This window comes from Coffea arabica, chromosome 7e, assembly GCF_036785885.1.
Source record: "Coffea arabica cultivar ET-39 chromosome 7e, Coffea Arabica ET-39 HiFi, whole genome shotgun sequence".
Taxonomy (NCBI): Eukaryota; Viridiplantae; Streptophyta; class Magnoliopsida; order Gentianales; family Rubiaceae; genus Coffea; species Coffea arabica.
The window spans coordinates 7,209,206-7,224,303 of NC_092323.1; the positions used below are offsets into that span (position 1 = coordinate 7,209,206).

The following is a 15,098-nucleotide window of genomic DNA, read 5'->3' on the forward strand; positions in this document are numbered from 1 at the left end:
AGGGTCAAGTTGAAACTACTACAAATTAATTAAGGTCTTCTGGAATCCATCAGGAAAACAATAATATATCAGCGTAAATCCCTGTATTTAAATCCTTAATTCGAGGTGATATTTCACTCTTTACATATATATGTTGTGTAGCAAATTGATGGTACTTGGCTTGGTTGTCTTTGAACCCAAAATACCACCTGCCTGTGTAGTGTGTGGGCGTGGAACTTTTTGATTTTGCCAGTAACTCCTCAAATGGTCCATTTTCACTTCACTCGGTCGAGGGAGAAAAAACGTTCAAATTCCAATGTTGAAGCGTATGAAACAGATCTGACACAATAGCAATATTCGCAGCAACGAAGGGAATATACATCCACCGCCATCTTTGCCTTTTCCGGCCAAGCGAGAGAGAAGGGAAAGCAACAACAAAACAGATTGTGAAGCACCTGCACCTTCCAAAGGAAGTGGAACTTTAAACCAAGAGATGGGGTAACTTCCTGACAACACTGAAGGACTAACGCAATAATTCACCAGCTAGCCTGTCAAGCAATGCTTTTTGATTCAATAAATCAATGAAAAATGAATAGATCAATAAACAACAAATAACCAAGAATAGATCAATCCTGTTAGACATATGTTCAAGAAGAAATGGTAATCAATCAACTATATATGTATCTCAGCTCTTATAAGATATGAAAATTGGAAGTCAACTGCAATATTGTGCTAGTTACAAACCACATTTAATTGAAGAAGAAGGCCTTTGAGAACGAAAAGCAACATCTAAAGGTTCACCTTTTCTTTTGGCGCCTCATTGGTAGTAACTATGCTCACGGATGGTGACAAGACTGCGTCTCCCAGACAGGATCGCCATATTCTTTTAGATTACACTTGTACGGCCTTATTCCAATTCCGATTCCAATCCCATCACGCCAATTCAGAAGCAAAACCACGGCGTCCTACATTCCCATCCCAACCTCCCTTATTCTTTAGAACGGTTTCTCTCCATCAGGCATCCACCGCTGGCTTTCCTACTTTTTCTTCTTTTTTTTCAGAACGGATGGGGTGGAAAAGAAATGATAGAGATGGTAACAGAACAAAATTCCTATTTCTGTCGAATTGTGGGTTAAATCAGACAACAAAATGAGTTGAAATTCATGCATATGTCATGTTATGTTTGTTGCAGTTATTTCCAAATTAAAACTTAGGGAAATTCTACAACTTTTTTTGAATACCATCCCCATTATTGTAAAAAATTTAGTAAACGCTTATCATATCATTCCATAATTTAAATTTCTAAAATCATATGGGGATACATAACATTATATCTCATTGAAAAACTCTACCATTTCTTTTGAAAAATACTATACCCATGATTGTAATCCACAACAAATTCTTGCTGTATCATTCAATAATGCAATAGTAATGATAAAAAAAATTAGGATTTTTTTAACGAGTGTTTATTGGGTGCTCGATAACACTAAAATATATCTTAATGAATGTTCAATGGACACCCGTCAGACAGATCCAAAAAATTATATAATTTTAGAAATTAAATAATCTATTGAACCAGCAAATGATAACAATATAGAAAGAGAGAGGAGTTTTTTTTTTTCCATAAGTGAGAGGTTTGGAATACAAAACCTCAAATTTACCATTCTTTCAACCTTACCAACCAATCCAACACCTCCTCTCTTTTTGTTTCATTCTTTATAATTCTATTTTACCCTTCAAATAAAAAGCAAAATGGTATTGTCCTCTCCCATGAATAGGTACACTCTATCACATTTATACACTTGTTTTTCAAGTCTAACAAAACATCCACTAAAGTGACAAATGCCAACAACTTCTTATTCCAATTGGAAGAAAAAAAACACAGTACTTCCATGCACATATCTGGAAAAACCTACAACTCAATAACTTTTTTTCATTTTAAATCTGCACACAAATAAGTGTACCGTTCCCATTAACATTTATGTTATTAACAGTATAAGTTCTAATGATATCAAGTAATCATTCAATTGTTGCCATCATTTGGCAAACAGAAAACAAGAGAGACCAATAACTCCAGGGCGAGCAGCAGGGCAGTACTTCGGGTCGCTCTTTCGGGTTACTCCTATTTTTGTTCTAGTTGAGTGTGTGTGTGTGAGTTTCTTTCAGTTCTTGGGAAAAAGAGCAGCTGGGCAGCCCACAATATTTTGGCAAAACCGCTTTCCCGCTCTCCATGATTGTTTGATGATCAGCTGGGTCCCGTTTGCCCATCACGTACGTACCTTCATTATCAGATAGACTAGACTCCGCTGTTACTCATATCATTATATGCATCTTTTTTGGATTAATCTCACTTTACCCTTAGCGATGTTTAATGCTATTATCAATTTTTTTCTTAACATATTATTTTTTAGTCATTTTACCATCAAAATCAACTGTTAAATTTAATGAAATTTATTAATTCAAGTAAAAAGACAGATTTAGTTATTAAAATTATTATCACTTCTTCCCCATAAACTATAATTTTATTATCAATTTACCCGTAGATTTATTTTTGATCAACTTAGTTTACCGTTAAATCAACTTAACAAGTCAAAAAATTTTAGAGGAAGTACCCTCCTCTTTGTAATAAACATAATAAAATTTTAAAGCATAATAAAAATTTTAAAGTTTTATAATAAACATAATAAAAATTTTAAAGTGGCTCTTCTCCTTTTTAGTATCAAGAAAAAAAATTTAAAGCATTAATCTCTTTCTTTTTAGCAATCTTATTAATATTAAAAAAAATTGAAAGATAGGGAGAAAAGGGGGAGAGACAGAGAGAGAGTTCAATTCTTTTTTTAATACAAGTTAGAAAGAATTCAATATTTTTTATTATTTTAAAATTATTTTGCTTTTCTGTTTACCACCAAATTTCACGTTAAAGTAATACAATAATATTATATTTTTTTATTTTCTTTCTTTGTAAAATTTAATTTTTTGTTTCCTCTCCTATCACTTTTTTTTTTCTAGTATTAATAAGTGTGAAAAGAGGAATTTGATAAAAAAAATTATTTTTGTAATTTTGAAACTCTTAAAGTGAAAAAAGGAAGAATAATCATTCCAACTATTTTTTATTTTTAATTATATATAAAGAAGGGTAAAAAGTTTTAAAATTTTTTAGATCATACTGATTAGATTAATGATGGGGTAACATGCCTAAACAATAATGTTAGGAAGTAAAATGATTGTATCACTGTAATTTAAAGGGATAAAGTAATAATAACAATGTAATAATGCTATAAAATAAAAGAGTTTTTTTGTCCAAAATTTGTTAATATGTTGAATTGAATTACCTATGAAAATGAAATGACTAAAAGATAATGGGTAAATTGATAGTAATGATATATAGTTTAATAGGGTATTGTGATAATAACCCTTCTTTTCTTGCTTAAATTCTTTCCGCTATCGCATTTAATTTGCTTACCTTCATTAGTTACACAGATACATACTACATTATCGATTTTAAAAGCAGGGAAAAAAAAAAAAGAAGAAGAAACGGAATTGGGACATAATTTTGTTTGTCCATTTTTTGACCAAATTTGCCCGTATAATTAATTCTGCTTTGAGCGGAGAATTTACTTGGATTGCCCGTGAGTGCAATGGGTAGGTGCTTCCTTCCAGCTCCTAAGCCATTGCCACTAGTACTGAGTGCATCGTCAGCGGGACTTTTTATCGTAGAATGATGGAGGGAGGGATTCGGCTGAAACGTCTAATACTACATGGAATAATGGGACGTTGCTTTTGTTTCTGACCAGGAGAATATTTCTTCTTCTTTTTTTTTTTTCCTTTTTTGTTTTCTGGTTGGAGCTTTGATTCGACCAACAGATGAAGACGTGTCTGCGTCTTTCACCGGTCCAATCGACCGAGGAGATCTTCTTCTTCTTCCTTTTCGTTCTCACCCCAACAAGTAAATACAGGCAAATGAATGAATAATAGGATACAACGTGATTGCATGGATGCTGAATGAATGTGCAGTGCATTCCTTACCGTTTTAATAACTGGGCGACCAATAGTCTTTCTGTTTCTTTCATGGGATTAAATGCCAGACATTCAGGATTTTTTTTTTTTTTTTTGTCGACACAGGAGTGGTATAATCATATATACTTAACTCTCTGTCGTTTTTCTTTTTCTTTTGTACTTATAAAGCAATGCAATTATCCTTAATTTTTTTCCTTTTTTTTTTTGGTCATCTTCGCTCCAGATCATCACGTCTATGTGGTTGGCAGTCGAAAGAATTTCATCAAATCATTTCGTCAGTTATCGTTCAGAATTTCAGTTGCGTTACGACCAGAAGTGAAAAATTGCACTTTAAGAATGAGCTTAGAGTTTCCGAGCAAGATAGTTGCCTAAAAATAATTTTAGGGAATAAAACGATTATATCACTATAACTTAAAGAGATAAAGTGATAATAACAATAATGTAATAATGCTATAAAATAAAAGAATATTTTTGTCTAAATTTTGTCAGCATGCTGAGTTGAATTAACTTTAGGGGGTGAAATGACTGAAAGATAACGTTAGGAGATAAATTAATAATATAATATAGTTTAGGGGATAAAGTGATAATAACCCTAATTGATTTGAAGGACAGCTGCTATGATCTAAATAAGTTAGCATGCGTGGGTAGGAAAGAGACTTATAATTACGGAAATAAAAGAAGAAAGTCCTTAATCCCAATAATAAATCACCAGAAAGATGATTTGAGTGGCTTATTACTGTCCAATGCGAATGTAACAAACAGTCGGATTTGACGTTCCAAAAACTTTATTCATGAATTTGTGTCTGAGGGACGGTTCAACTAGAAAAAAGAAATTTTTCTCAAAAAAGAAACTGCAACCTAATACCCTTTTATAGTCTAGTAGAAAGAATTCAAAAGCTGACCCAAGGGACCAAGACCCTTAATTTGAGCCCAATGACAAAAAACAAAACAAAAGAAAAAAAAAAGAAAAGGTTGCCACAAGTAAAACTAGTCGACTGTAATTGACTCCTTAAATCCTGTAGACTTTGTTGGACATTAGTCAGACTTTTCTATTAGACGTAATAGTGAAGAAATTTGAGGTACAGATATCTCATGCATGCCTAGCTACAAAATCAGGGCTAATCAGTTACGTTTTTCTTTCTTTCTTTCTTCTTAACCAACACATATGATATAATTGAGGGGCGGACAAAGAAAAAAAAAAAAAAAACCATCCATCAATATCGTTCAATTCACGAAAAAAGATTTTAGTGTTTCCGTCTTGGATAAGATTAGACGTGCTGATGAGCAATTATCCAAGTAAAAAAACAAGAAATGATCCCCAAAATTGTGCAATTATTTGTGGTAATGCAGACAGGATTATGATATCTCTCACGCATGAGGCTGACTACTGATCATAACTTGACAATAACTTGATCATCTTTCTCTTATTCACGTCGATCGAAATTTTTAAATATTTTCTTTTGCCGAAATCACCTAAAATCACGTATCCGGGAAGAACATGAAATTAAATCATTGTCATGCCAACCCATATTTCTCTAACTAGTGTATATTTTGTTGATCCCACTTTCCAAAAAGAGGGAAAAAATAAAAAAAAATTGCTGATGCCAGTCGAAGCAACAAGGCAATCAGATGCCGGATGATCTTAATAGATCTACAAACTACTACGCAACCAAAATTTTGCCTGTCATCAATTTTAATTGAAAAAAAGAGAGCAAGAAAACTAGTGGAGGGCCTTTGTATATATATATATATATGGTCTGCATGCACTAAATAAGATTTTGACTAGTTAGTGGATCGTGGCTTTTTTTTATCTCCAGAGCCTCCTGGAAGTTTTATGCTTCGTTGACTCTCATGTAACAGGTCAAAATCTTGGTAATGATGGCAGAGGACAATCTTTTTGAAGTGCAGAGGAGGAAATTGAAGGTCCGTGGTTGGTTTTTAACACTCCAACGTTTTCAAGGTTTACGCAATTTTTAATTTTTTTTAAACACTGCAGTGGTACTACTATAAAAAGCAAATTGAGCCCTATAGGCTATAGGCTATAGGGCCTACTTTCGTCGTTTTGTTTGCCTCTTGTGACTACGTTCTCACACTGGGCCATTGGCTCAGTGGCTGCCACCTAGTTGGTGGGTCTTGTCTCCCATCAAAATATCACATTTAAGTGTTTTATTTTCAAAAAAAATTCAGGCGGGTATGCTATGTATCCGTTTGGTCTGGTGGTGGTTCAGTCCCCTCCGAGTTATTCCTGAGTCTCCTTAGGTCCGTCCCCTTTCCTTAGTGTAGGATAGATTAGATTTATAGCCTCTGAAAAAAAAAGAAAAAAGACTACGTTCTCACAATTTGTCGAATTCTTTACCTTCTTTTTTTTTTTTTGGGTGGTGGTGGTAAGTGGTAACTTCCGTGCTTATTATCATGCTCAGGCTTCTTTTGATAATGGTTCCAGCCGACCAACGCAATCATCACAAGGTTTATTGATCTTGTCATCTTTTTTTAAGCATCATTAAAAAGGTGAAAATAGTAATTATTCACGTGACAACAACACTACGGCTGAAAAAGCCACACTATATTTATTACCATGCGGCAGCAGCTTATGTTTTACTGGTAGTAATTGTAAGCCACATTCATCCAGCTCTCTGTTTTCTTTTTTTTTTTCCCCTTCCATTTACGTTTTAATCCTGCTGTTTTACCCCAACATTTCTTCCAACTGCCCTCGACATGCATTCTGCTTTGACCTTAAACCAGAATTGCAATGTTACCGCCTCTGAATGGATATCAAACTATAGAGTTTATAGACAGAGTCAAAAAATATATATATATATATATATCTCATTTATTATTTTGAAGGGTCGAACTTTAATATGCCTAAACTTAAACTTATGATCCAAATATTTTTTGGATTTTTTGTGGGGGCAAAATTTTAAATCGTAAAGAGCGTTTTTTTTTATTTAAAATTTTTTAAATTTCGTAAGGGAAAAAATTGAAAATTATCTCCCCCCTGGTTGCATCCATGATAAAGTGTAGTTTCTTTTGGAGCTTTTGTCTTACGGCATAAATACATAATATTAAAAATTGAACCCTTTTCTTTTTTGTTGCATCTAAATGGTAATTTTAGATGCAATGAATATGGCTGTAAGTAAAATCTTTATTCTTCTTCTTCGGTTTTGAACTTCAAAGTCATTAGCTTTTACGGCAAGAATTAACTTCTGTAGTCCGCCTCATAAGCACTAGTGTATGTTACTATAGGTTCAAAAGTGATTCCGAGCCTTGTTTACGGGAATAGGTGATTCGTCGGCCTAAAATCATGGCATGGGCTGAACATATTTTTTTATTAAGCCCAACGACTGAATTCCGTTTGGACTCTGAAGAGCGGAAGTTACATGTCTTGACCAAGGCCTAATAGCCCATTGGATTGGGTGATTGAGCAACCTAATAAGTGTGATTGAGCGAAACATTGAAAAGTTGGGGAAGGGATCGCGAAACCAAAACAGAAGGGAGGTTTGGGTGAAAGGAGGGTGAAATTGATGAACAGAGCTCTCCAGAGCAAAGCTCAACCGGAGATATAGGAATGCCAAGGGGGAGTTGTATTGCAGAGGTCCTAAGATTGAAATATGCCAGACGATCAGAAGATTTGGTACCACTGAGAAGTGGAGCTTCCCGAGTATGGTATGGCAGGGCGTAAGAAAGGGTGATGATCTGGTGTCAGAAGGAATTAAAGAGGATGCTAGGAAATGGGCAGAAAATTTCCTTCTGGACTGACAAGTGGATTGGACGGAAGACACTGGAGGAACTTTGCATAAGGGAACTGCCAGAACAGGAGAGGATGAAGAAATTAAGAGACTGTTGGCAGGAGGAGGACGGCTGGCAATGGAGCATTCTGGAGAAATACTTTAAAAAGAGGAAGAGCTGCTGAAGTCAAGGGAGGATGCACTGATCTGGGGGCAGGAAAATATCGGTAGGTTTACAAATTGGCAATGCTTGTTATGGCTGACCAGACAAAGGAAACTACTTACACATGGAGAAATATGCAGACGTCACCTGCTGTCCTATTTGCCACAATTCTTTGGAAACAGCATTGCATGCCATTAGAGACTGTGCATGGGTGGAGCAAATCTGGAAAGCTCCGGTGAAGCAGAATCAATGGCAGAAATTCAAAGGCGTACCTCTTAGAGAGTGGATTGACTAGAATCCGAAGGAAAAAAATGTAGGCAAAGGATCCCTGTTGTTGGCAGTTACCCTTTCAGTTAGCGGTTCATCATGCATGGCTTGCTAGGAATGAGGTTAACGCAGGGGAGGAACCTTAAAGATCAAAGTACCTCTGGTCTGGATTGTTCAGCAGGTGGTCAAGGCTCAGGAGGTGGTAAAAAAGGGATGCAACCCCAGGAGAGCTGAGTTTAGATACGTCAACTGGTCCAAACCCCCACTAGGGTGGATGAAGATAAATGTGGATGGGTCTCTACAGGGAATCCCGGCAGCTGTAGGAGCAGGGGGGCTCATAAGGGACGACAGAGGAACATGGAAAAAAGGATTCTGTGTGTTATCCTGGGAGAGGCAGCTAATGTCTTAGCTGAGCTGTGGGACATGCTGCATGGGTTAGGATTAGCATGGAAGGAAGGGTATAGAAAGGTGATACTGGAATCAGATTCACTGACAGGCATAAATCTGGTCAAGAAGGAGCTGAGGAGAGTCCACATTGCAATATTATCTACAGGATATGGCAATGGATGGGCAAAGAATGGGAGTGTAGCTTGACCCACACCTGGAGACTGGAGAGAAGGAAATGTGCGCGCAGAGCACCTTGCAAAATGGAGCCACTAACAATTCTCAATGGGCCACTAGATTTCTGTAGAGGAAGTTTATGTAGTGATGTAAGGGGGGTCTCATCCCCACGTTAGTTGTTGTGTATTGGGCCTTTGACACTCCAATGCACTCAAAAGAAAAAAATCAAACCGAGTCATTGAGCTAAACACCAGTTGACATTAAAAGAGAGAGAGAGAGAGAGCTAAATACATATCAGACTATTAGTTCCCTTCTTAATTTAACTTTAATCAAACAACACAAAAGTCACAACCGTCCAATATATATATATATATATATATACACATACATCAAAGTAGCTATTTTAATCACAGTTTTTCTCACTCCTACATAACATGTCTAATTGAAAAGAATTAACGGGTTATGGGTTACCCATACTAATCCTATTCGGATTATATTATATGTTTAAAAATTATCTCTAATTTTAAAATAACTTTAAAAAATAACTAATCTTATTTTAGTGATAGCTGCTTTCTATCAAATTATTATAATGATTATATTATATGTTTAATATTATCTTTAATTTAAAATAGTTTTTAAAAAATAACTAATTTTATCTTAATAATATCTGCTTTCTACCTAATTATTAAATACAAGTATAGTCAAACCTTTTTTAAACCACAGTTATTGAAATCTTACATTCCCATAAATTATTTTCTTTCACCACTATAATCTTATCTTAATGATATCTGTTTTCTACCTAATTATTACATAGAAGTATAGTAAATCCTTTTTAAATCACAATTATTGAAATATTATATATCCCATAAATTACTTCCTTTTACCTCCATATCATTGATTAGTATTCAAATTGTTCATCATCTTTTCTCTTATTTTTTAGTTAATTTAGTGTAAAAAAAGAATTAGCTATTACACTTATAGATTTATCAATTTTATTAGAAACTTAATATTTATTGACGAAGAAAAAATGGATTGCTAGATCTTTTTCTACTTAATTAAATATGAATATACAGTTCTAGGTGTGTGGTCATTATAAAAATTTAAATTATCTAAAAGAATATTTATAAAAAAAGAATATCCACCAATTTTTGATACGGGGTACATTATTTGATGTATACTATCATATTATAGTAAAAGTATGTAAACATATTTTTAAAATTAGTAAATAATCGAACATTTAATAAACATTAATTTTTTAAAATTAACACGAATCAACATGTAGAATTGTTTTTAATTTTTATATTTAAGTTACTACTATTTGTATAAATTCACCATAAATAAAAAAAGTTTTAAAAAATTAGTAAATAATTCAATATTTAAAATGCATTAATTTTTTAAAATTAATATGAACAAACAGGTAGAATTGTTGCTAATTTTTATATTTAAATTAATTATATTTACATAAATTCATAATAAATAAATAAAAAAGACCATGCTAAAGCAGACAAAATTCTAGTTATAACTTATAAAGGATAGGTCTTCATCTGATTACTATGATCTCATCTGATGGCATGTTAACATTCTATCATTGCTTCTACTACCAAAATTGCTTATTTATTCGGTTTAATATAACATAATCTTATCCCGATGCTTTGATTTCGATTATTCAACCACCATTTTGTAACTTTTTTGTTAGGCAACTACAAAAATGTCAAAGAGTATAGGTGACCGAGAAGTACAGTGATCTGATTTCGACTATTCAACCAACGTTTTGTAACCATTTTGTTAGGCAGCCACTTGAATATTTTGTTTGGCAACTACAAAAATGCCCTTCAAAAAAAGGGAAAAAGGCGAACTACAAAATTGTCAAGAGTATAGGCGACTGAGGAGTACAACCTTAGAGTACATCCCTGGCTGGAATATGTTCTACTCTTTCAGATTCCTCTTTCTTTCAATAATCACATGCTTTTATGTTCTTGGACCAAGCTGCTCACAACTTCAGTACCCATGTAAACCACCATACGACAAGTACCAATTCTGCGACACATCTCATCCGATCAAAACCAGAGCAAAATCCCTTATCTCACTTCTCACTCTTGACGAAAAAATCCAGCAGCTTTCAGATAATGCAACACAAATTTCAAGACTTGGCATTCCGGCCTATGAATGGTGGTCTGAGTCCCTGCATGGAATCGCCACCAATGGACCTGGAATCAGCTTCAATGGCACAATTCAATCTGCTACAGGTTTCCCACAAGTCATTCTCACTGCTGCAGCATTTAATAGAACTTTATGGCGTGAGATTGCTAAGGCTGTTGCCGTTGAGGCTAGGGCTATGTACAATCTTGGACAAGCCGGGCTGACATTTTTTGCACCTAATATTAATATTTTTAGGGACCCCAGATGGGGAAGAGGCCAGGAGACTCCAGGGGAGGACCCTATGGTGACTTCTGCTTATGCAATTGAGTATGTGAGAGGGTTCCAAGGTCAGAATCAAAGAGGGAGTAAGCACCCTTACAGGGAGAGGAGGTTCTTGAATGATGATGATCAGAGGAGTGGTAGTTTGATGTTGTCTGCTTGTTGTAAGCATTATACAGCTTATGATTTGGAGAAGTGGGGTGGGCATACCCGATATGACTTCGATGCTAAGGTGAACTTTGAAAACTTTTTATTGTTTCCTTTCTTGAATGGAGTGATAATTTTGTGCTCTGAAATATAATCTTGTATGTGTGTGCGTTTTTTATTTTTTTCTTTTCGTAGGGAACTCGTAGCTGTACCAAATAAAGGACTCATAATTGAAAAGGACAAAGCATTATGTATTTCGTTAATTTTAGCTGTTCATGGATAAATTATTTTACCACTAGAAATCAAGTTCATGAAAAAAGTTTAAATCTTGATCCAGGAAAATAAGTAATTCTTGTTTCTGGTTTAGTGACCATCCTTGGAGCAATGTTAACTTCAAGTTTCTTTTATTGATATGCCATTAACTGTATATTTGGCAGTTGCATTGAACATATTCATTGACATCATTTTAGTCATTGAATTGGTTAGCAAAAAGACAGAAATTTGTCTTCGAGGATGCAATTCTGGTGCAAGTTTAAGCCTTTAAGGTCTGTGTAGAGAAAAACATGATATGCCATTGGTGTAGGTACATTTCAGCAGGGATCTGATGCTTTGAAAATTATTGAGATGATAATGACTTGAGCTAATTGTGTTTCTACTTGAGCATTTTACTGATTTTCTATCATCATTTTCAGGTTACAAATCAGGACATGGAGGATACATATCAACCACCATTTAAAAGTTGTATTGTGCAGGGCAGAGCTAGCTGCTTGATGTGTTCATACAATAGAGTAAATGGAATACCTGCATGTGCTGACCGGGATTTGTTGCACAAAGCCAGAAATGACTGGGGATTCAAAGGGTGACTATTCTCCTTCTTTTATGATAGACATATTTTCTTCGGACTGACATGGATGTAAAAGGACTCATGTTCTGATCCCCTCAATGGCTAACAACAGATACATCACCTCTGACTGTGATGCTGTGGCTACGATATTTGAGAATAACAATTTCACTAAAACTAAGGAGGAAGCAGTTGCTGTTGCTCTAAAAGCAGGTTTGAAATATTTCTCATCTTAACTAAACCTGCTAATGTCTACCAGATTTATCAACCTCTGTTTTCATTAGGTACGGATATCAACTGTGGAACCTATATGCTGCGACACATGAAATCCGCAATTGATCAGGGGAAGGTGTTAGAAGAAGACATAGACCGAGCTCTCTTCAATCTATTTTCGGTTTTACTGCAGCTTGGACTCTTTGATGGAAACCCTGCAAGACGTCAATTTGGAAATTTGGGATCTCAAAATGTATGTTCATCTGAGCACAAAACATTGGCACTTGAAGCAGCAATGCAGGGTATTGTACTTCTCAAAAATAACCAGAAGTTCCTGCCTTGGAACAAGAATGACGTATCTTCAGTAGCTATAATCGGTCCAATGGCAAACACTACGAACATTGGCGGTGACTATACAGGTTTGATTATCCATGTACAAGAGATGTTACCATATTGATCAGTTTTCTTGTAGTTTTTGCACAGAATTTTTCTGTTTGTAAACATGGTAAACGATTTGATTTGAGCTGACATTGAAAAAGAGAAATGGCTGGCATAGAAGAGTTGTGGAAGAATTATTTTAAGAATTCGTGCTCTCAGGATTATGATGATGACAGTGTTATGAACCTCTTCTAAAAGAAATTTTTGCTAACCCTGATGAACCATATTACAGTCTGCAATTACAGATGTTAAAATTTTCACTTAATCTGGTTTAGTAGAGTTCATAGCAATCCCTATTCAACCAAAAATATTAGAAACATTTAACTCCTCTTGCCCAGAAAATGATTTTAAAAAGTTTAATTTCTTATTACACCTTATTACTGTTTTCAGGATTTTCATGCAACCCCGAAAGCATTCTTCAAGGACTTAAAAACTATGTGAAAGACACATTTTATGCAGCAGGCTGCCAGGATGTTCCTTGCAATTCAACTGCTGGCATTCCAGAAGCTCTTTCTATTGCTAAAGAAGCTGAATATGTAATAGTAGTGGCTGGGCTGGACTTATCTCAAGAAACTGAGGACCTTGATCGATATAGTCTATTATTACCTGGTCATCAAATGGCTCTAATAAGGGCTGTGGCGTCTGTATCCAAGAAACCAGTGGTGCTAGTTCTTACTGGTGGTGGCCCTGTTGATGTATCATTTGCTGAAGGAGACCAACAAATAGCCAGCATTATTTGGATTGGGTACCCTGGAGAGACAGGTGGCAAAGCACTTTCGCAAATTCTTTTTGGAGAGTACAATCCTGGTGAGTATGATTCAGAAAGTACTTTTAGAGCGTGCATAATTGTGGACGATGTTCTTGTGCATCAATATGCTGCAAATTACATGTCATTTCTTGGAATGAACAAGGATGTTACTGCCAGAAATTTGATGAAATAGAAAACTGATTAGTCAGAAACATTACATGAATGATTACACTAACCACCTAAAGAAAGGGAACAGAGTTACTTTATGTAAAGCAGCTTTCATGTATAAAGAAAAGATTAGAACAATAATCTAAGGCATGAATTATTGTTGTCTCTGAATCAAAAACAGGAGGTAGACTGCCTATGACTTGGTATCCCGAATCATTTACCAGCATACCAATGACTGACATGAGCATGAGAGCTGATCCTTCTCGTGGGTACCCTGGAAGAACGTATAGGTTTTACACTGGAGAGAGGGTATATGGGTTTGGACATGGACTAAGCTATACAAATTTCAATTACAAGATCTTATCAGCACCAGAAAGGCTGAGTCTATCCGGACAAGTTAAAGGGAAATCACGAAGATATATCCTTCAAGGGGGAGGCAATGGGCTTGACTACGTTCATGTTGATGATGTGGCATATTGTGATTCATTGAGATTCTACATGCAGATTTCCATCATTAATAATGGGGACATAGACGGAAGCCAGGTTGTGTTGCTATTTTCTCAAGTGCCAAAGTCTTTTACTGGTGCTCCGGAGAAACAAATCGTGGGATTTGATAGGGTCCATGCTTTAGCTTATAGATCTGTTGAAACGAGCATCTTGGTGGATCCTTGTGAACATCTTAGCATCGTCAATGAGCAAGGGAGAAAAATACTGCCTCTTGGTGATCATACTCTAATGGTGGAAGATTTAAAGCATACTTTGTCAATTGAGGCGTGATGGAACGGGAAGGTAACAGAAATTGCTGGCATTGCGGTGGAGTACATTTTCACTGCTAATTCGCCTCTGTTTTCGAGAACACAGAGGCTGTATGCTGATGGACAGATTCTGAGGACGTCAATAACTTGTACCATCCTTGAGAATTCAAAGGTCCATTTGGTCTATTTTGGTGTTGGGGGGAAAAAATTCCTTTCTGTTTGTCTTGTTAATTTTTTTTATGTATGAGAACTGAGAAGGCACTACTCCAAGTAATCTTGATGTGGAAACTTCTCTGCAATCTGCCTTAAACCAAGTAAAATCCTTGCAATTACGTTCCTATACCTTACTTTGATGAAGCGTTTCGTTCCAGGTATCCTGAAACGAGTCTGCCACCATGCATCAGTGCAGAATGTTAGAAGTCAAAGCAGCGCCACGGTTGGAGTAAATAATGTGCAGTAGTTACATTCTTGTTGATCTTTTTTTTTTTTTTTTTTGGTCGACACAGGGATATCCGGGTCAATTCTTACGGGGCCCGACTAATTCCCTGCCGCCCGACAGAGAAGGTCCCACTCCACATTGAACACGTTAACAGATAAGAAAATGAGAGAGTCTCGAGTAAAAGCAGATAAGAAAATAACTCCACCAGCAAAAATCTCA

At 35.6% G+C, this 15,098-nt stretch overlaps 1 protein-coding gene across 1 annotated transcript; it reads left to right on the top strand.

Moving 5' to 3' along the window:
* Positions 1 to 10,518: 10,518 nt before the first annotated feature.
* LOC113707199 (probable beta-D-xylosidase 6) lies at positions 10,519 to 14,782 on the top strand. The gene is made up of 6 exons (XM_027229402.2): positions 10,519 to 11,362; positions 11,970 to 12,136; positions 12,234 to 12,331; positions 12,403 to 12,750; positions 13,160 to 13,576; positions 13,867 to 14,782. The coding sequence occupies exons 1-6, from the start codon at positions 10,538 to 10,540 to the stop codon at positions 14,460 to 14,462; spliced, it is 2,451 nt and encodes an 816-aa protein (XP_027085203.1). The 5' UTR covers positions 10,519 to 10,537; the 3' UTR covers positions 14,463 to 14,782.
* Positions 14,783 to 15,098: the final 316 nt, after the last annotated feature.